Here is a 21,009-nt window from a genome sequence, read left to right as displayed (position 1 = left end):
CCGAAAGGGGGAGAGCAGCGCCGCGCCGCGGGCCTCTCTCTTTCTTTCTTGCAGGCGGTTCTGACTCGAAGCTAACTGAAATAGGGAAGCTACGTTGCAAGGAGCATTAGCTAAAGCCACGCCTTCTCTTTCTGCCGGCAGCTGCCTGGTCCTGTCCGCTGCTTCCTCGGAAGTAAAGATCTTTTGTTTGCAGCAGCGCTCGGGTCCGAGCAAAACGGGCGCGCAAAGAGTGCGCTCTCCGGGCGCAAAGAGACTTGGCGCCTCCTCGCTGGGCAGCGGCCCCTTCGGCCAGGGAGCTCCGAGCGTAAGTGACACTTGGGGCTCGACTGCTCTAGGGCGGAATCGGGGCCCGCCTTGCTGCAGGGGCCGCGCCAGGTGGGGAAGAAGTTTGGCGGGCGAGGGAGGAGACTCCGGCCCCTCGGCGCTCGGCCCTCGGAGGCGCGTCTCCCTCTTGCACGCGGAGCTGCACGTTGCACAAGTGTCTCTTCCTTCCCGCCGCTTCTTAGTCCAGCACAGCGGGTCCCTTCGAGGGTCATCTAGTAGTTTCAACATGCGCCCCCCCCATCCAATTTGAAACCATACCGGCCCCCGCTTCACTTTGCCAATGTGCCAGCAGTTTTATTGCTGCCAGGTCTACGAAAAACAGATGTGGAGAGAGACATGCCCTAAGGAAATTCCACGAGCAGTTGCTTGTCAATAATGGAATTGCAACTAGAATGTAATGGCCGGCTTTGTGAGTTTTCTCACGGGGGGGGGCGGGGGCGGGATGTGCACCGGGAAGTTCTGTTCCTGCCCTAGAGGGCAACGGTGCTCGCACATTCGCAGGGCATCCTCTGGCATTCATGGTTCTCTTACTGGGGCGGAGTGGGATTCTTGAATGAGCTCTTGACCTTGAGTGCAGGGGCTGCCAAACTTTGTGGACCAAGGGGCACATAGTGAAGTTTGAGAAAATGCTGTGGGTACCACAAACTGGCTGCTATTTGGGGTTTGTGGCATAACAAAATTAGAAGAGGGTCATTTGCTGTTGCTCTTCACACCAAGACAGCGTCAGGTGGTAAGTCTGCAAGGTCCTGCTGGAACAGGTCTCATCACCACACATGCCTCTTCCTCTCTCCCTCCCATTCACAGGTCACAATTCATGCTCTTGGTCTTTCTCACCTGCCTGCACCTCTCCATCTCTGTTTCTGACGCAGAGCACACATTCAGAAAAGAGGAAGCGCCTGCTGTCAGCTCCACAAATGCTGGTGCGTTACAACCAGCTGAGCATATCCCTGTCGCTTCTCCCCCAGCTAGTAATGCAACACCCCTTTTAAAAAATAAATATCTGATACCTTCATTTTACATTTGCAAATTGAGTTACTTAATATAATTACCAATAAATGAAAAAATGATGATGAGCACACCAACTCCAAATATTTACAGGCCCCGATCTTATTCATTCACATAGTAGTCCACATATTTCCCCTCCTCATTGACTAAGAGTTGATAAAATAGCTGACTTCCATGTTTTGCCGTTGATGTGCATGCTATGGTTAGCATATATGCAGCTATTACAATGTTTGTGCTCTTCTAACTTCTTATTTTATTGCTCTCTAACAACATGATTTGAGGGTTTTGTTGCATCCCATTTCCTACTTTCTAATACCTTGGAGACCCCTTTAATCATGTCTAAATGGAGGTGAGGAGGCAGTTTACACCTTCAGGGGTAGATGGGGGCAGCTTGATCCTGAGAACACTCTGCTATCCAAAGCTGTAAATATGCTAATTGGTCCTCCTTGGCATTTAAATAACCACGTGTGCGAACTCCCTGCAGCGGAGGAAGGCCACAAGTGCCAGTATGAATTTAATCTGGTAAAATTAAATAAAGGGTATGGAAGGCCTCCCTGACATAAACCCAAGATTCAGTTCAGGCTTGTCTGTGCAAAGTACATCTGTTTGTGCTTCCTTAATATGCAGAACAATTAGCTGATAAAGAGCAGCTGTGGAGAATTAAAAGCCACATAAAAATAGTCACTCTTAAAGGCTTGCATAAGAAGAGGAGAAGCAAGTAAAACACGATACCTGCCCACCTTACTTTGCTGTTCTCTTTGGATTTGTAACAGAGCTTCTGGAAGGAACCTCCATCCTTACTGGCTCCCAGCTCACACATTCACATGCCTGAAGATTCCCTCCCAGCAGTGCACGTGTGTTATGTGGGCACGACATGCATTGGCCTCTATGCCTTTAGGCTTGATTTGTGGGACTGTCCTCCCCTCCCCCCACAACACTTTTGAGGGTGAAGGACATTTGGCCCAGCATGTTCAAGCATCGTATCCCAGTGCTCCCACCCTGTGGAAATAACAACCCTCAGCATATAAACTGGGCGCATGGTGGTAAATAGCATGTCTTCTAGTGCAAATAGTTGTATGATAATTTCCCAGGTACACTAAGTTTGTAAGTGCTGAGAGTTTTGGTGCATAGTTAATACAGTGGTATTTTGGTTTACAAACTTAATCTGTCCCGGAAGTCCATTCTTAAACCGAAACTGTTCTTAAACTGAGGCGCACTTTCCCTAATGAGGCTTCCCACCACCGATCCCCTTCCACCGTTCGGATTCCGTTCTTAGACCGAGGTAAAGTTCGCAAACCGGGACACAATTTCCGGTTTTGTGGAGTTCGTAAACCGAATAGTTCATAAGCAGGGCTGTTCTTAAACTGAGGTACCTCTGTATTTAGTCCCCAGTTCAAATTACTCCTTAGCCTTAGCACTCACGTATCCTGCACATGCCTACAAACTGCAATATGGAGATACTCTCATCTACAAGATTGTAGTAATGAATAAGCTAAAACATGTAACCTGATCCCCATGTGCTCCTGTAACTAGTCAGTCATTCTTCTTCCTCTTTCTCTCGGCCTCCTTTCCTCTGCTGTCTCTTCTGTACCTGTTGGGGAAGAGAACTTTCCTCCTTGCTCTTTGTAAAAGGTGGCATCTGCTTTGAACACTCAAAAGTTCTAGGTTTGTCTTATCCCCAGCTGCTAATCCCAGAATATTTGGTGACATGAGTTCCACACATTTTCAGAGTAAGCAAATAATAACTCCCATCTTAATTCCACACTGGCTGCTTTGAGATGTTATGAAACGGCTGACTGTTTTGAGCAAATGAGAAGATCCCTATTTAAATCAAAAGCCCACCTCACCCCACCTTCTGTTCCCTGTATGGTGGCCAGCCAGATGCAGGCCTCACTGTTTGCATTCTGCCTCTGACACTGGAGGAAATTAAGACCCAGGACTGTGATTGGTCCCCCCTCCCTGGGTGTGTAAGAACATGGGGTGCTGCTAATGCAAGTCTAGCTTTCAGTTTCAGGTGCAACACGTGTGGACCACTCTGGGCAGTCCTGGACTAGCTGAGTGGCTCCACGTACAAATCCATCTGTTGGGGCATTTGGTCGGCAGCAGTCCCAGATGAAGTGCAGCAAGGAGTCCCAGTGCTGTGGCACTTTCGAGTGTGAGTTGTGTGGATTAACTGCCCCATACAGCTACTACGGACAGAAACCTCCAAATGCTGCCTGTGTTACGTAAGTACATCTCTTACCACTTACTCCCTGTGCTGTCCACCAATGATAGTATCTCCACTATGGCAAGCAGCTCCTTTGAATGATCAATGCCATGGAGCTGAGGGCCAGTGGCTAGCCCAGAGATGGGAATTTCAGCCACCTGGTCTCTTTTTGCAGTGATTTGCAGAGCAGCCGTGATGGGTGGCCCCCAGCTTCCCTTCCCTTCCTTTGTCTGCTGCTTTCTCCTTGCTACACCCCAAGCAGATTTTCCTACAGCTATATGAAATTAGGAAAAGTAACAGTTTATGTGTGTAAGCACCTCCCCACACCTGTGTCTTCTGAAAACGGGGTCTGCACCTGCACAGAGAAGGGGAGTCCCAGTCATGTGTTTTTTGCCAAATGCCAAATGTGTAGCTAGGACCGAAATATTTGAGGAGTCTTGCTTTCAAAAAAGTACAAAGAGCCTTGTGGCACCTTCAAGCTGAACTGATGTCGGGCCTCTTCCCACATAAAGTATGAATGTGGCAAACAGGCATCCAAGAACAACTGGTTCTTATAAGTTCACTTCTCAAGAGGTCCAGAGATTATACTTGGTGAGGGTCTCAAGAATTCCCTGCTAGAAATCTTGAGCTCTACTCACTGTTTCCTGAGAACTGAGAATGAAAGTTCCAGAGGGTGACCTATAGCTATGGCCTTACTGCAAAGTGATGCCCTCCAGATGTTTTCGGCTACAACTTCCAGTGGCCACAGTCAGCATTGGCCATGCTGGCCTGTGCTGAAGGGAGTTGTTGTCAAAACATCTGAAGGGCACCAGGTTGCAGAATCCTGCATTATGGATTCAAGAATGGCTTGCTAATAAGACAGCGGAAACTGCTGCCATCTAACATGGGACACAGTTTTATTGAGAGCTTGATATTTAATGGGGACCATGTTTCTATCCTTTACTTTTTGCAGGGAGTGGGGAGAAGGATCATTTTCAATTTACCTGTCAGTGATAAACAAAACTGTTCCTTTACCTCACAGTGACCCTTCACTGTTTTTCAGCTGCATTCAAGAGTCCCCTAGTTTCATGATGAGAAAATCTATTTTGGTCCCTGGAGCATTCAGCATCTGGTGTCTGCCAAAGGCCAGGAGCAAGTTGTTCTGTGCCCTTTTGGAGTGTGAGAATTGTCCTTTGGAAACAGCAGGGTAATTCCAGAGAGGGCACAAAACGGTTGCCGTCTCTGGCAGATCCCTTCTCTTGTTTTGCCCCTCAGCTGCTCACTCCTGCTTGCCTGTGTCTTGGCTCACGCACGGGAGTTGGTTGCTGAAGGCCAGAAAGAAAGCAACTCCTGACATCCCCACTGCTGTGGTTCTTGCTGGGATGGGCAGTGGCCTCTAGAGCCTTTGCCTTTGTCTTGAGAAAGTCAGCTGAAGAGGGGAGCTTAGGGAAGGATTCAGCTAAAGCTTCCATTCCTGTTCACTTTTGAGGGAGGTCTGGTATGCTGTTTCCCACAGTGGTGAATGGAAAGCCTGTGGGCTATCATGCCTCTCCTCTGAAAGTGGCTCTGCCCTGACTCAGTGCCATTAGCCCTTCAGCCCTTTACTCAGTACAGATCTAGTCCCTGCTGAATATTAGCCACTGACCTGGTCCTTAAGATTGGATATGGGAATGTGAGTTGTTCCTTGCCAGTGCTATCTCTTTAAAATGTGGAATGATTCTTTCCCAGCCTTCTGGAGGAATGCTATGTCATGAAGGATCCATTCACCTCTGACAAGGACAAATTCCTCATACTTGGATCTCAGTGCAGTTTGTGTTGCAAGCATGTGTGTGTTGGCACAGTAAGTAGCACGTGATGCCTGCTGCGTTTATATCTCTGATGTTAGTTTCATAGGCTGTGACCTAGAGGATGAAAACCAAGCCAAGTGGAACATAACCTTTTTTCCACCCTTGCTTTGCCATTACCTTTTATATACTACTTCAAAATACAGTTCCATAATTCAGTTTTTTTATGGCCGTCTGAAGGATCAACACCTAAAATGCTCCTTTTCTCTGGTCATTCTCTTATCAACAGTTCAGGGTCATTCTGTTCCCAGGCCTTCTGTGAATCTTCTGCCAGGCTCAACAGAAAGTCTTCACCAGCAGGTGAACAATTGGCCATCTCATACTTGCCCTTCAGCTGCTTGAATGTTCATAAATATGCTGTGGAACCACAGGACCTTAACTACTGGGTGGGTGTGTTCGTGATCTCAGGACAGTTGGTACCAGTCACACTGCCCAGTGTGAGCCTGTTATTTACATTGCTCACCATAGCAACATGCCATATCTAATGCCTGGATTATTTGACCATGAAGGGAATACTTATACTGCAAATGTATATTGGTTTTATGCCATTTTCATTTCTGTGTCTTCCTCCAAAGAATCCTAAAAATTGGATTTTGCTGAAGCATTGAGAATGTCCCTTGAGGAGCCCCTAGCACTTCTCCCCTAGGCTGTGCTTCTAGAGTTTTGGGGGGCAACAAGAATTCTGCCATTTATTTTCATTTGCACAGGACATAGCAAACCGCACAGCCCTTTTGGGAGACTGTTTCTTAGCTTTTGAGCTTTGGCTTCTTTTGTGATGAAGATCTGTGGGTTGCTTTGGTGTTGCAAGCTTCTCTGGATGTTATCTCATATAGCCACATTGCTACACGTTGTGTCATGACAGGCAGCCCTTACTTGAAGGAGTTGTGGATATAAGGAACCATTATGAGGCGTTGCAGGAAAAACGGATTTTCCCAAGTTGTGCAACTTGAGGAACTGTTTCATCACATCTGCTACATGCTAAATGTTTCCCTTCCAACTGTAAGATTCTCTGAAAAACGTAATTCATAACCCATTTCTTTCCCCGCTTCCAGTTCTCTAAAATGATATTGAGCTAAGGATTCCAGATTTGTTCAAAGCAAGTCTGATAGGAATTAGTTTGGGCCTCCTCCTGGAATGGATCTTACACCCTTCATTGGCCTATAGCAAAATATATTTATTTAGGCTCGTTATATAGACCTTGCACAAGTTGTAATTGACCAGGGAGCCCTATGCAGTCAGGCCAAGGCTCCATTAATGTTGGCCATAGGTCAACCTGCACTCTGATGCCCTGCATATGTTGAACTCCAGCTCCCACCAGCCCCATTCAACCTGGTCAAGGGTCAGGGGTGATGGGAGTGGTAGTTCCAAATGGTTAGAGAGCATGAGGTAAGCTTCCATAAAGGCTGCAGTGAAGATGGTGAGCAGGGCTTGAAAGCAAGAATAGTGTTGCTGTGTTGTTTGCCCACAGCTTTTGGTATTCAGCTTTTCATTGCCTCTGACCTTGGAGCTTCCATTTAGCCATTGAGAGACCATGGATTTGCAGATTTTTAAAAATTAAAAAGCAATCCTGTGCACATTTACCTGGGAGAAAGCTCTACTGGACATATTGGGACTTCTGAACAGGGTTGGACTGCACTGCCAGTGACCATCACCATGTCTTCTGACCACGATTTCCTTAAGTGGAGGAGGATTGTGAACATCATAATTCACCTGCTGGATTAAAGAGACCTTTGATCTTATATTTCGCTTCATTAATTAGTCACCCTCAATCCAGCTGCAACCGAGCTGCTGCCCCATTGGGTGTGGACCCAGCAGTGTATTGTACTTGCTGAAAATGGGTGTAGTAAAATGTAATAAACAAACAGGCTGCTTGTGAGGAACGTTTAAAGAGTTCATACAAGCAGGTGGAGCGCAAGCCACCCCAGATGGCAAGACTGGCTGTTAAATTTTAAGAAGTGGCTGGATCTGTATGTATCTTAATTGCCGAGCACAAGGGGGGGTTCAGGAGCAGGAGGAGCAGTTCAGCAGCATCCTCAAGTCCTTTGAGTTTCAGGTGCCACTGAAAGCTAAGAAATGAGTTAGTCACAACTATGCCTCATTAAAAGCACCTGGACTAACCTTTTGGCTGGATTGGGGCCATACATAAGAGTAGATGTAATGTGTTAAGTTTGGTGAGTTAAGGAATTTCTCTGTTCTTTTTCAGGACTGTAGCCTTTTCTACGCAAAAAGATTCTGCCTCCCCTGTCTTAAGTTACACTTAAATGAGTTTCCAGTGGAAATAAGGCAAGATTTGGAAAAGAAAACTCATTCTCAACACCAATCTTCAAAAAAGGGAGAGTCCAAGACTTCAAAGAAAAACTAGGTTGTTTTTGGCCCAAGTGGGTTTTTTGTAACAAATATAAAGCTGTGTCTGATGAATCTCTTCTAGAACAGTTTTTATGCAGTAGTTCAGATGGAGGATTTAATTTTAATTTTTGCAGTGTGTCAGCCTGGTGCCCACCAGGTGTTTTGGACTAGAGCATCCCTCAGCCCCAGGCAGCACAGCCATGGCAGAAAGCCCCAGTGAAGAAAGTGCAGCTTACTTCTGACTAAACAATAGGCATGCACTGAACAAGTTTGCACTGCAAGTAAGGAAACAAGCCTCAGCACCACCAGACAGAGCTGTTTTCCTGTTTAGACTTGTTGATTGATTAAACAGGAAAGTTTTATCACCAGATTAGAAGAATAATGAACTGTGATTACCATACATATAACTAACGGAGCATTTACGACTGTTCTATCACCTCTCTGCATATTTTATTAAAAACTTACCACCTGGGGGCAATGAAGGGTCGTCATGACTTTCAGCATGGCTCCAACTTCTCTGTGCTATCACCACATTTTAACAGTACCTCAGAATTTTTCCTGCTGCTAAAATCTTATAATTATGCCAGGGGATGTTATCAATAGTTAAATCCTCCAGCTCAACAATGAAAATTGTGTTGGTTAAATTGAACACCCGAGGCAGCTCATTTGCTACCCCTTTATGTCAATCATTGTCATAGCCAGTAGCCAGTAGGTATGCTGGAGAAGGGCTGGTTAAAAACATAAGAAATAAAACTACCAAGATCCTGCCTTATTCAATGTAGTTCAGGTAGAGCAACAATTCAGCAGTCCATATCTATCAGCCGATGACTATGGAAGCCTGCATTGAAATAACTACACTTAAAGGACCAAGCCCATTCCTAAGGCTCTCTAGAAGTTGCACAGGAACTCCCATAAAGTACAGAACAGGATACAGGGTACACCATTCTTCATTTTGCTTGCTATGTTAAAAGGAAGACTTCACCCTCTTTCAGTTGCAAATACAGACCTGCAATTGTAGACATTGCTTCTGAAAGCTGGAAAGTGAAGCAAAGGAAGAGTCCCAGTGATTTGGGAGGGGCAGATCTTCAGTGCCTTTGCTCTTCTCCACAACTGGCAAAACCAGAATTATGCAAGAAAGGATAAAATGAATACTGTTAGGGGGAAGCAAAGCCATGCAAATTATGTGGACTGCAGAAGTCTGCTTGTGTTGGAGCTGTATTTTAATAACCATTGCATGACCAGTCTTACCTCTCTTTAGCACACACAGCCTATCCAAACACATCAACAGACAATAGCTTGAATGACCTTCCTCTCTATCTTGAACATCTTGGCTATTGGATATTAAACTACATTTTAAGGGCGTTTCATAGATAAATATTGCATAGGTGCAATGAATTTAAGTGATGTAGTAGAGCACCACATAGGGGTTTCATACTATAAAGGTTTTGCTGAGAAATTGCAAATGGGTCATTGACAACAGGTGGTGGTTGTTTTTACACTTACCCCAGAAAAGAGAACACTAAATTAAATGGGGAAAATGTGGGCTGGCATTTTGATTACCATGATGTCATATGGATGCAGCAAAAAACCTTGTGTTTGAGAGCACAGATCCCACAACACACACATACCTGGAGGCATCCTAAAGGTGCAATCCTAAAAAAAACACCACTGGGAGGTGAGCCCTCTTGAAAACAGAGGGACACATCTCTAAGTAACGTGCATATAATTTTGCTACTGTGTTAAATGTCACCACCAGAGGGTAGCAAATAAGTCATGATATCGTAGGATTGTTTTTAAAAAATGCACGCTATATTTATGATTGTCCAACAGCAACCCTGTATGTTATTTTATCAAAGTGTAACTTTCAGGGATTGACTTGGCAAATGTTGACTTTCAGAATATGTCCCAATCCCAAGACTAAATAACTTGCTTAGAGTCAAACTTGCTTAGTGTCAAACAGGTCACTCATTACAAGCTTTCTTTAACAAGCACATGTTTTACTACCATCTTTAGAAGTCTCAAATGAATTGCGGGAATAATGAGCAAAGGAATCAAACATCCTAAATTAGGCTACCAAGAAAGATCAAATACAAAATCCCAATAATACATCTAATTGTATAGAAACTTTTAAAAAATAAAATAAAATGCAAAACTATTGAATTTTAGAGAAACTAAAATCTTTGGTATCTCCTCTTCACATCAGTGGGACTTCTGCAGGAACTTTTCAAGATTGTGGCCTGTCAGCTTAGTGCAAAATTTGCTGAACACATAGCATGTCTTCTATACAATGGAGCCACAAATTCTAGTCACACAAAAGTTCAGCAGCCTATGTGGCAAGTACTGTGTAAGCCTTGAACTTTAAGCAGTAGCATATGATAGAAATACGCATTTTAGAGTAGAAGGTGCAATTTGAGTGATTTCTGCTGTAGATTTAATCTTTGAACTACGAGCAAGTAAAGTGGAACTTACAAAACGTCGTAGTATGAAGTTCTCCATTTCAGGATACTTCTCTCTATTCCTCCACTTGTTTTCCATTCCTCCAACATTCAGCCAATATTGCATGCACACCAAACCCTTCAAGTCCTTAGTGTGATGGCTTTTGTTCCTAAATGTTTTGTACTTTTGCAACCGTGCTGGTCCCTCCCTTCCCCTGAAACAGCTCCTTTTGTGTGCAGCTGGTGACATTTTGACTTCAGAGACCAGTGATCATCTCTTTAACATCAGAAATAGAGGAAATAATCGTGATCGAGCATCTACTGCATGCATCGAAGGATGCTTCCACACAAGGCCTTTAAGGGAGAACAGCCATGCCCTGTTCACCTAGCATCACCTTTCCTGTTTCCCAAGGCTGCGTCTGTCTTTGAGAAATGTAGAAGAGGAGCACAATCCCTAAAGTTATAGATGCCCTTAGCTCTGCTGTTTCAAGTGTTAAGAGGTGTGGTTTGGATGTGAGCAGGTGACCCTTTCGCAGCTCGTCACACATTCAATATAGCCTTTGTTGCAGGCAGCATTTTATCACCTTTAATTTTAAAAGTTGCTCTTTTGTGTAGCACTGTAGTGCTTTGCTATATTAAAAAATTCTGCAACCTGCCTTTTTACACCTGTCTTGCCCCACCCTCCAGCCCTAGGGGTCTTCAGGGGGGAGCTGTTTCTCCCCTCACAGTTCTTCCTCTGGAGACTCTCTTTGCCATGGGGGGGGGGGGCTGGTTTCACCTGTGCTGCCCCACCTGCAGCCTGAGGAACCTTCAGAAGGGAGTTGCTGCCACAAGCATTATTTGCAAGGGTATTTTAATGCACTGAAAGATTATGAGTCATGGGGGTGTGGAGTGTGCCTGAACTTAACCCTGCTTAGCTTGTTTCTTGTCTCCTGTTGTTATGAATACTGTTTTATACCTCATAAATGCAGTATTGATTTGTTAATCAAATATGACTTAATTATTAAAGATTTTCTAGTTTTACAAAAGAACATGCGTTCTCTTTTTTCCAAATTGTAGAATCTTCTTTACTTTCGATGTGAGAATGTGTTGTTTTGAATACTGTTGGGGAAGGAAAAGGGGGGAGAGGGAGGTGGGGTGGTAATACTTAATAGTGGGCATGTGTGGTTTTACACCCGTGTCACTGGAGTTCTTTCTATTTGATTATACAGCCAAGACAATCAACCACGCCCAACTTCTCTCACTACCAAGGGAAATCATATATGACTTTTGCTTTAATTGTGGTGGCGTTTTCAGTTGTTGCTTTGTTAACGGTGTTTTATAGATTGCAATTGTTTCACTGATGATTTGTTACTTATTCTATGTTATTTATACTGTGTTTGTGATGTTATATTGTGTTTTATCATTTTACTGTTATTTATTGTTTGCAAGCCGCTTTAGAATTCATTTGAACAAAAAGCAGAAGAGGAATAAAGGTAAAGGTAAAGGGACCCCTGACCATTTGGTCCAGTCGTGACCGACTCTGGGGTTGCGGCGCTCACCTCGCTTTACTGGCCGAGGGAGCCGGCGTTTGTCCGCAGACAGCTTCCGGATCATGTGGCCAACATGACCAAGCCGCTTCTGGCGAACCAGAGCAGCGCGTGGAAACGCCGTTTACCTTCCCACTGGAGCGGTTCCTATTTATCTACTAGCACTTTGACGTGCTTTTGAACTGCTAGGTTGGCAGGAGCAGGGACTCACCCCGTCGCGGGGATTCGAACCGCCAACCTTCTGATCAGCAAGTCCTAGGCTCTGTGGTTTAACCCACAGCGCCACCCGCGTCCCTTAGAAGAGGAATATAATCAGTCAATTAAGTGCAAGATGCAATGCTTTTTCTTAGAGCAGGCATGACCCAAGTCTGTTTTGGAGGCCTAATCTGGCCCTTGTGGGTAAAAAAACTCCTGGGGTAAAAAAAGCTCAACAACTTCAATCCTAAAAAAAGGTCATCTTTGGTTGGCCCTCACGCATGTTCACATCATCAGATCTGGCCCTCTTTGAAAAAAGTTTGGGCACCCCTGTGTTAGAGGCGAACAAAAGCTGTCATTAAATGTGAGAGGTGTTGCTCTGGGGGTGATAGTGCCCAGAGTTTGTTTTTTTCCTACATTTTTCTTGTGTGTCATGTGTTTCAGAATAAGCTTAAGGGTTGTGGTTGTACTGTGTGTGGCAAAAGGGAGGGGTAAAAATGCTTTCAGTATCTAAAGTAATAACAATAAAAACTAAGATACATTTTAAATGAATATTTTATTTTATGAAAGACTATTTTAAACCATTAAGGAAAAAATCACACTGTGAAGTGTTTTTACATACATTCATCAGTCCTTACAGAGTTTAAAGTACACACAGATTTGGACAATATTCCAGCAGACTCATTAAATACATTTTTTCTTATTCAATCCTTTGTTGTCTGAACAGGAAAATCAAAATGTCAAAAATTAGAAAAATACATTGTCAATTAATAGGCCTTTTTATTCTAAAATGGATCGACCAGATTTAAATATTCTGGGTGAGTTCTTCTGCAAGCAGAAAATGGAAGAATTCAATGTTACTCCTCTATAAAACTCATATTTTACTAAAGAGATTTCATAGTAAAGGTAAAGGTACCCCTGCCCGTACGGGCCAGTCTTGACAGACTCTAGGGTTGTGCGCTCATCTCACTCTAGAGGCCGGGAGCCAGCGCTTTCTGCAGACACTTCCGGGTCACGTGGCCAGCATGACGAAGCTGTTCTGGTGAGCCAGCGCAGCACACGGAACGCCATTTACCTTCCCGCTGGTAAGCGGTCCCTATTTATCTACTTGCACCCGGAGGTGCTTTCGAACTGCTAGGTTGGCAGGCGCTGGGACCGAACGACGGGAGCGCACCCCGCCGCGGGGATTCGAACCGTCGACCATGCGATCGGCAAGTCCTAGGCGCTGGGGTTTTACCCACAGCACCACCCGCGTCCCCAAAGAGATTTCATACCCACATCTAAATGCTACTACATGCAGCTGTTTTATTACTGAATTTAACCTGAGTTAAGATTCCAATCCTGTAAGCCCCTTTCAACTCAGCAAAACCTTATTTCTGAGTGAACATGCTAGGATTGCATTGTTAGTGTTACTCTAAAGAAGGCACATAAGAATCCCCCATCATGTAGAGAAGCAACATACAAGAATATAGACTGTTCGTCCAGCCCCCTGCAGCCAGCCAGGCACACACACTATCCATTCCCACCAGTGGGGGAATGTGCAAATTCTCCTTTTTTCTTTTTTAAAGGAGCTTGTTTCATTTTCACTTCCTTTAACTGTAAATGCAGAGTATGACGTAAACCAATCTCATAAACCTGTTCAACAGTTTTTGCGAACAACATGATGCATTTCCACAGGCTATTGTACATCACAATATAATTCAAAATTAAGTTTAAAACAAATAATCCAAAATACGTGTGAAGTTATTTCATTTTTATACATTTGTATCAAAGAATGTAGTACTTTGATACTGTACTTAAATACTGCTATTCAAAATTTCTTAAGTCTCTGAACCTGCAGATCACTCCAAAAGGCACATGACAGGATAGTAGAATTAAGGAAAACATTTTAAAAATCAAGTTGCTCTGCTGCCCTGCTTCACAGCTTTAACCCTGTAACTGATCACTGGTAATAAATGAAAGCAAGAAGTTACCTGCATGTCTAGGATTTCCCATGCCTTAATCCTGGTAGCTTTTATGAAGCTTGAAGTTGCATTTAGCTTATTCAACCAGAATGTTGTTATCTATCATATGAACTGAAAGACTGAGCTGGTCAATAACCAGGACCTGAATTTAAAACCCAACACAAAATCCAGATGTGCTAGACGATGAAGTCTCCCTAGTTACAACTATTACATTATGAAAAATGTTGTGAAGCATTGCTTTGTTGTTTAATGCAAGGTCAATTAAAGCTGGAATGCTCTGCTCCACTACTATTTCTCAAGTGTTTTTATTTATAAAGCAAGTATAGTACACATTCCTCTTCCTAAAAGCTGTTTTGCCGCTTTGGTGGAAGGCCTAAGCATTTCTCAGCTCCCTGCCTCATGCTTAAAAGCAGGTGAAACATAGCAAGTCTTGCAATAAGTTAACCCTTGAGGTGGGATGAGGGAACACATTGAAGGGAAACAAAGCAAAACTGCTAACATGCCCCCTTTGTATTACCCAACTACCACTTTCATAGTGAACATAACAAGTCTTTTCCCTTCTCCGACTCAAGTCCCTAGAGAGAGAGAGCTATAGATTATTTGAAGTGCAGCTGTCTAGCAGAAAAGCACTATTTATAGAACTCAATACAATCATACCTCGGGATAAATGTGCTTCAAGTTAAGTATTTTTGGGTTGCGCTCTGCAGCGACCCAGAAGTAACAGAGCCCATTACTTCTGGGTTTAGCTGCGCGCACATGCATGCGCAGACGGTCAAAATGATGTGCGCATGCGCGGAAGCGGCAAAACGCGACCCGCGCAGACACAGGGTGCGTTCACTTCAGGATGCGAACAGGGCTCCGGAATGGATCCCGTTTGCATCCCAAGGTACCACTGTACTTTGATACTGTGCACATGGATGCACAAATTCTCACAACAGTGGCAGCTCTAAAAGTATCCCAATCATTGTGGAAATCAGACCATGGTGATGCTCCCTATATAGAGAAGTCAGATGAACCCAACCAGGCCATGCCCCCCCCCCACCGGTGATTTTATTGGTGGGGGAGGGGCTGCATTTCTCATGAAGCATGTGTCATGAAGCATGAACCCAAATTGTTTCTCTTCCCTCTGTTTTGAACAAATATTACTAAAATTCCTTAAAAGCTACTGAACTGCAAGGCAGAGCTGGGAAGTCTAAAGGCCACCAGCCCTCTCTTAAGGGAGATGTCTGGAGTTAAGTTCTCATCCCCAGTATTTCATTAAGTAACCCACATTCAAAATAAGGCAAAAAACCCCAGCTTCAACCGAATTCTCATTTGATAACTGATATAGTTGCATTAGGCGTATTGAAAAAACTGAAAACATCAGATTGTTCAAGTGGCAATCTAAACTGGGGGCATTTGAAGCAACCTGGATTCCCTTCATCTCATTTGCCAACTTGTCAGTGGGATCTCGTTTTGGAAAGAATCAATTAGATAAATGACTGTTCCTCTTTGCCCATCATGTCAGTGTAACCCTAACTGTTTTCTTTCATTGCCTTGGAAATCAACATGTTGATAGAATTATGATTAATTGTACATTTCCTAGGCATTAGCTAGTAAAGCTTTTAAAAAGCAACACAAGTCATTGAATTAGAAAGGATGCTCAGGGATTTCTTCCTTCACTGTATCTGTAATGAGTCTACCTTGCATTCATTGAGTAAGTGTCCATTAATCCTTGGGTGAAATCCTAAGATCTTTCCTTTAATAAGTCTCCATTTGTGAAAACTATTCTAAATGCAGACATGAGGTTTGATCCTTGGTCATTTTCTTAGTCTAACTCTTGCTTTGCTCCCCCCTCTCCCAATTATGATTTAACAAACATCTTTAGAAAAGCCTGATGACCCTGGAGCATAACAGATTCAGAAGCAGAGTCTCAGAAAGCAAGCTTACAATACAGTTATAAAACATCTGATAGAGCTTTTCACAGGTTGTTTTATTGCTGCCTAGAAAAAAATAAACAGTGCAGAAAAATAAAGTTATAGACTATGTTGTCAGTTAGGTACTCTGGTTCAAGCCCGCATTTTAAAACTGTTCTACACAAGGAGGTGTAAATTGTAAATATCAATCAGTAAAAGCCTTTGCAAGTAGAGCAGGTATCACCTATGCTGCTCAAGGCAACATATTAGAATGCTTCCAAATAAAACTAAAATCACAAATATTTAAGTTACCAACATGTTTTTATATGAGGTTTGTTTCCATTAGCTCCAAAGTAGACATAATTGGAAGCATCAGGCTCTGTCTCTATGGCTTGTCTCTTTCCTTGGGCAATCAAAAGTCACCATTAAATAGCACAACCTACCAAGGAATGGTGCTGTGCAACTCTCCCATCCATCTCAATGGTGCTGGCACATTAAGTGGGTTGCATAGCAATGTTGGCTTATTAATTGTTCCCTATATATTTTTTAAAAAGTTTTAATTACAAATTCAGTGCAAATTCAGTGCAAAACATACTTAAATCTAAAGTTTATAGCAACAGAAATAAGCTGGTGGGTCTAATTATGCCTACTAGACCACAGATAAAAATCCTAAAAACTGTAAAATTCAGGTTTATAACTATTGTAAACAGTTATATTAGAGTCTCCTTTACTCACTGAAGAACTAACCCTGCACATGAATGGCAACTGTAACTGCAACATAACTCTAAACAAGCCCATTACTCCTATAATATATAGCTCCCAATTTTTCATCTGTGAAAGTGTCCATATTATTGAAAATATTTGCATATTTAGAACTGTGAAAAATTAAATTTAACCCAATGCTTTCTTTAAAAATTGTTACACCACCAATTTTCTATAGGTTTGTTCATGGCATTATTTATATGAAATGGATCAAAACAATCACGTTTGATTAAATAATAGCAGCACAACATCAAATATATTTTACAACGGAGAAGCACAGCAAATTCAACATATATAACTATTTCCAGGTCACAGTGAAACATCATGAAATGAAACCCAGAGGAGTTACACATATAGAAAAGACAGAACAATAGGATCAGTATGGGCTCACTTCTCAATTACTCTTATTATCCCATTAAAATCAACAACATCAATTTGAGACTCAGTTTGAGGGGGACAGCACAACTGCACCATGCTGAGGTGGTGCTAGATGGCAAAGTGAAGAAATTCTACAAGGCACTGATAAGCAGCAGCTATAAATATGGGCCTAAAAAGAAATCTCGTCACAGGGCCATAGCTCAATCTATGCCTACTTCCTGTGGTCTCACTGAAAGTGAGCTTGTGTCAGTGTTAAAAGCCGTTGTCCATGTGGTGCCATTGCTGCCCAAGCTACGTGAGGTACTGCCCACCCTCCACTTCTTTTGGTGGAAGTCAACTGTGCTGATCTGTTTTAAGAAGCATTTTTGTTACGTAGAGCTCTCTGGTTTTGGTTAGCACAGGGGAAGAGAAGGGAAGTGGTATCTCCAGCGCAGAGGCCACAGAGAAAAATCACTAACTTGGCAGCTGGTGCTGAGAGATCTTTGCAGGACTGAAAAGCGTGTTGGGCCACATGGGACTTTACAGGAAAATTGCATTTGCCACTCCTATGGCACACAAAATCTTGCTGTAGTGTGAAAAATGTCAAGCTTTATGGGCTCACTTGGGGAATAGGAAAAAGCATACCCCAATGTGCTCGAGGAAGCGAGGGGAGCAGACTCAGCTCAAATGTCCATGCATTTAAGTGCCCCTCTCACATTATAATGAAGTAATAATTAGTAGCTAACAGTTAATGAAAGTGCCACAGGTTAAATACACAGAAATAATGCAACATGGATATGAGTGTGCAAAAAATAAAGTAGTGTGACTCCCCCCACAAGCTACACAATTTGCATGATGAGAGTAGATATTAGAACTGTTTCCAGTTACCTTGGACTTGCAACCCTGAGTCATATATTATAAATTTATTGAGCTAGTCAGCTTGCTGCCTTCTTTTTCATAATTTGCTGAGGTAGCCAATTTCATTTTTGGAAAACAATTTTTTCTTCAACGTTGCACCTTGAGTTATGGTCCCAATCCTGAGTACTCTGAATGATAGTGCAAGCAGTCTTCTAGTGCACTTTCTGACAGTGCTTCTCCTAAAATCCACTGACTAACATATTACTGAAGTTCTGTAGGCTCTCAAAAGTTATTTCAGCACTTGTAATTCATAGTTGCAACCCACAGGTATTCACAAAATACTAGAAATCTTCACATCATCCTACAACTGCATCCCATAGCATTCTAAATTATTCTAAATTACATGGAAGGCCACGAAAGGGAAGGCCACAGAGAGGAAGCAGAATGCTGGTGATTGGTCAGTTAGAAACCAACAGCAGCTTGCAAACTTTTAAAAACAACATGGTAAAAAAACCCCAGGTATGATCCTAGTTTGTTGACATTAAGCCAGAGTTCTCCAGCTTGGACACCAGAGTGAGCCCGGCCTTAATATAAGCAAGGCTCTTCATGCCACAGCTGGGGCACAATATGAGGAGAGCCAGAGGGCTCTAATATTGGTTTCAGTCTTAATAAGCCATGGTTTATGAAATACAAAGGATTTAAACGATCTGGAGAAAAACCAGCATATAGTAGCCAGGAACAGAAACCTGAGGCAGGCTACTGTTTCAGGCTATACAGAAACCAGGTCAAATTTTAAAAATAAGGGATTGTCATTCGGTAAAGTAATTAAGAATGTAAAGGGTGGAACTATTTGGATCTTGCAATACAAACCCAATACTTTTTGCAAAATCACAGAAAGCCCCTCTTGCAAATGCCATCCATGTATTTTAGTGGGAAGATATTTAATGGAAAGATGGAGTTGCCACAAAAATAACCAACTAAAGCAGATCTAGGATTTTTCTTCTTCTTCCAAAATCAAGGTGACTGATTTTGCTATGATCTTATAAAATGTTATCTTTGAAACAGGTGTTCTAATAAAGTATTTGCACAGAATACAAATGAAGTTTTAGCAGACACATGTGACTAGTTGCAGTGTGTAGCCTATAAAATAAAAGGTAAAGGGACCCCTGACCATTAGGTCCAGTTGTGGCCGACTCTGGGGTTGCGGCACTCATCTCGCTTTATTGGCCTAGGAGCCGGCGTACAGCTTCCGGGTCATGTGGCCAGCATGACTAAGCCGCTTCTGGCGAACCAGAGCAGCGCACGGAAACGCCATTTACCTTCCCGCCGGAGCGGGACCTATTTATCTACTTGCACTTTGACGTGCTTTCGAATTGCTAGGTTGGCTGGAGCAGGGACCGAGCAATGGGAGCTCACCCCGTTGTGGGGATTCGAAACGCCGGCCTTCTGATCGGCAAGTCCTAGGCTCTGTGGTTTAATCCACAGTGCCACCTGTGCCCCTAGCCTATAAAACAGTAGTATTTAAAAACATCAAATGCACACACCTAGAAATACAATGAATTAAAAACAAACAAACCCCAGCATAGTTTTTGTAATATCTGCAGCCTTTCATGTGCATCCATTAAAAATGATCCTCAAAGGAAACACTGTTGTGAGAAGTTGTGTATGCATCTGATATAAAGAGCTCTAGGGACACATCTACACTGCAGACATGTTTGATACCATTTTAAAGGTTATGACTTTCTCCAAAGAATCCTGGCAACTGCAGAATGGTGAAAGTTCTGAGATATCTGAATGAGATTCATTGCCCCCACCCCAAAAAGAGTTCTCAGGGTTCCAGAAGAGGGAAAGCCTTTATGATCGATTTTTGTCTATAGAATACAAAAACTATGTGTAACAACTTGCATTAGTGCTGAGCATCTGGATTAAACATAACCTTAATAAGCTACTTATTACAGTATTGGAACACCTTGGCCTCTATGCGGTTTGTCCCCCCCCCCCCCCCCAGTATTATTGCTTCGGTAGTGAAGAAAGGGCACTGAATTAGAAAATTATCCACAAGTCCAAACAACACACTACTCTGACTCCTATTCCTTGTTTCAGCGCTGCATGGAAGCAACATTCTGTCAGATACATCAACTTTGTTGTATCTATGGCTCACTATAAGACTAAACAGCAGCTTAACATGAAGTTTGCCCAGAGCAGAGCTGTTTTAGAAATTCAATGTTTCAAATTCAAACTCAAGCACCAGAATACACAAGGTATTATGAACTGGCTCTGCATGACTATAAGGTTTTTTAATGTTGTATATTGATCCTGCATAGCTGACTGGAAATAAGCAGTTTGGCATGAACCATGGAAGGGAGGGAGGGCCTGGTTGCACATCATGAAATATATTTCCCAATATCATTATGGCTTTGACATGCCAATGGGATTTCATTCCAGTTAAATAAATAAAACAACACAGCAATCTTACACAAGTCCCAGTGACGTCTGTGGAATTTATTTCCCAGAAATTGTGCATAGGATTGCAGCCTTAAGTAGGAAGAGAGCTTTTAAAAAATGCATCCTTTATGGAAAACAATTGAGGTAGGGACAGGAGCTAAAGAAACTACAGAAAGCCTACAATTTATTTACCTTTCAGCTTGTGCGCATTCAGTTTTACGCACTTGGCAAAAATAAAAATAAATAAAAGGGGGGCAGACATCTGGGGGAAAAGACTTTGGCAATCCTACCCGCCAGTGTGGGAGCCCAATGCACTTTGACTATACACAATTTTGGCTTTAAGCTCAATCCCCAGAACATAACCCCAGCATAAATTGCGGGCTTACTGTACTTTAGATGCAGGGCTAGTGACTAGGGTGCCCTTCAGATATTTTATTTTATTATTTTTAAATTTTCTATACCGCTTTATATTTTTAATAAAAAACCTCAAAGCGGTGTACAGCATATTAAATCAATAAATAATAAAACAATAGCCGGGCGATGTTCCTCTGGCCTCATGAGGAGCCTCTTCAGTAGGGCTGGGTGAGTGGGGGCCTCGCCTGCTAGGCCAGGTGGATTGTGGACCACAAGTCACATTACCTCTGACTTTTGGTCATGCTGGCTGGGGCTTATGGGAGATGTAGTTCACAACATCTGGAGAATACAATATTGGCTATCCCTGATTTAAGGGATAGGGTATGACCAGTAGCATCTGACTTATTTCAATGGCAGACATCTCTGCCCCCACCATGTCAAATCCCAATCTGCTTTTGAAACACCTTTGAGTTTCAAAATGCAACTCACCACAAAGCACGGAGGACTGCTC

General features: G+C 43.0%; 1 protein-coding gene across 2 annotated transcripts; it reads left to right on the top strand.

The window, feature by feature from the left end:
- Positions 1 to 50: 50 nt before the first annotated feature.
- Positions 51 to 10,177, top strand: CDPF1 (cysteine rich DPF motif domain containing 1). Of its 2 annotated transcripts, XM_081005791.1 has the most exons (4): positions 51 to 304; positions 3,338 to 3,554; positions 5,243 to 5,354; positions 7,562 to 10,177. In XM_081005791.1, exons 2-4 carry the CDS (start codon positions 3,442 to 3,444, stop codon positions 7,718 to 7,720), a joined length of 384 nt encoding a protein of 127 aa, XP_080861917.1. In that variant the 5' UTR covers positions 51 to 304; positions 3,338 to 3,441; the 3' UTR covers positions 7,721 to 10,177. The 2 variants fall into 2 exon arrangements, with proteins under 2 accessions (XP_080861917.1, XP_080861916.1); XM_081005790.1 differs by lacking the exon at positions 51 to 304 and having other exon boundaries at positions 765 to 3,554.
- The last annotated feature ends 10,832 nt before the right edge of the window (positions 10,178 to 21,009 follow it).

Source organism: Podarcis pityusensis (assembly GCF_964106645.2).
Source record: "Podarcis pityusensis genome assembly, chromosome: 5".
In the NCBI taxonomy this organism is placed as follows: domain Eukaryota; kingdom Metazoa; phylum Chordata; class Lepidosauria; order Squamata; family Lacertidae; genus Podarcis; species Podarcis pityusensis.
This window is presented reverse-complemented; position numbering and strand designations above follow the sequence as displayed.

Bases quoted from the DNA above. Each gene is read 5' to 3' on its own strand.
- CDPF1 (XM_081005791.1), top strand. From the start codon at position 3,442: ATGAAGTGCAGCAAGGAGTCCCAGTGCTGTGGCACTTTCGAGTGTGAG. The intron at 3,555-5,242 runs GTAAGTACATCT...ATTCTTTCCCAG, and splicing joins CCAAATGCTGCCTGTGTTAC to CCTTCTGGAGGAATGCTATG. The intron at 5,355-7,561 runs GTAAGTAGCACG...GTTCTTTTTCAG, and splicing joins AGCATGTGTGTGTTGGCACA to GACTGTAGCCTTTTCTACGC.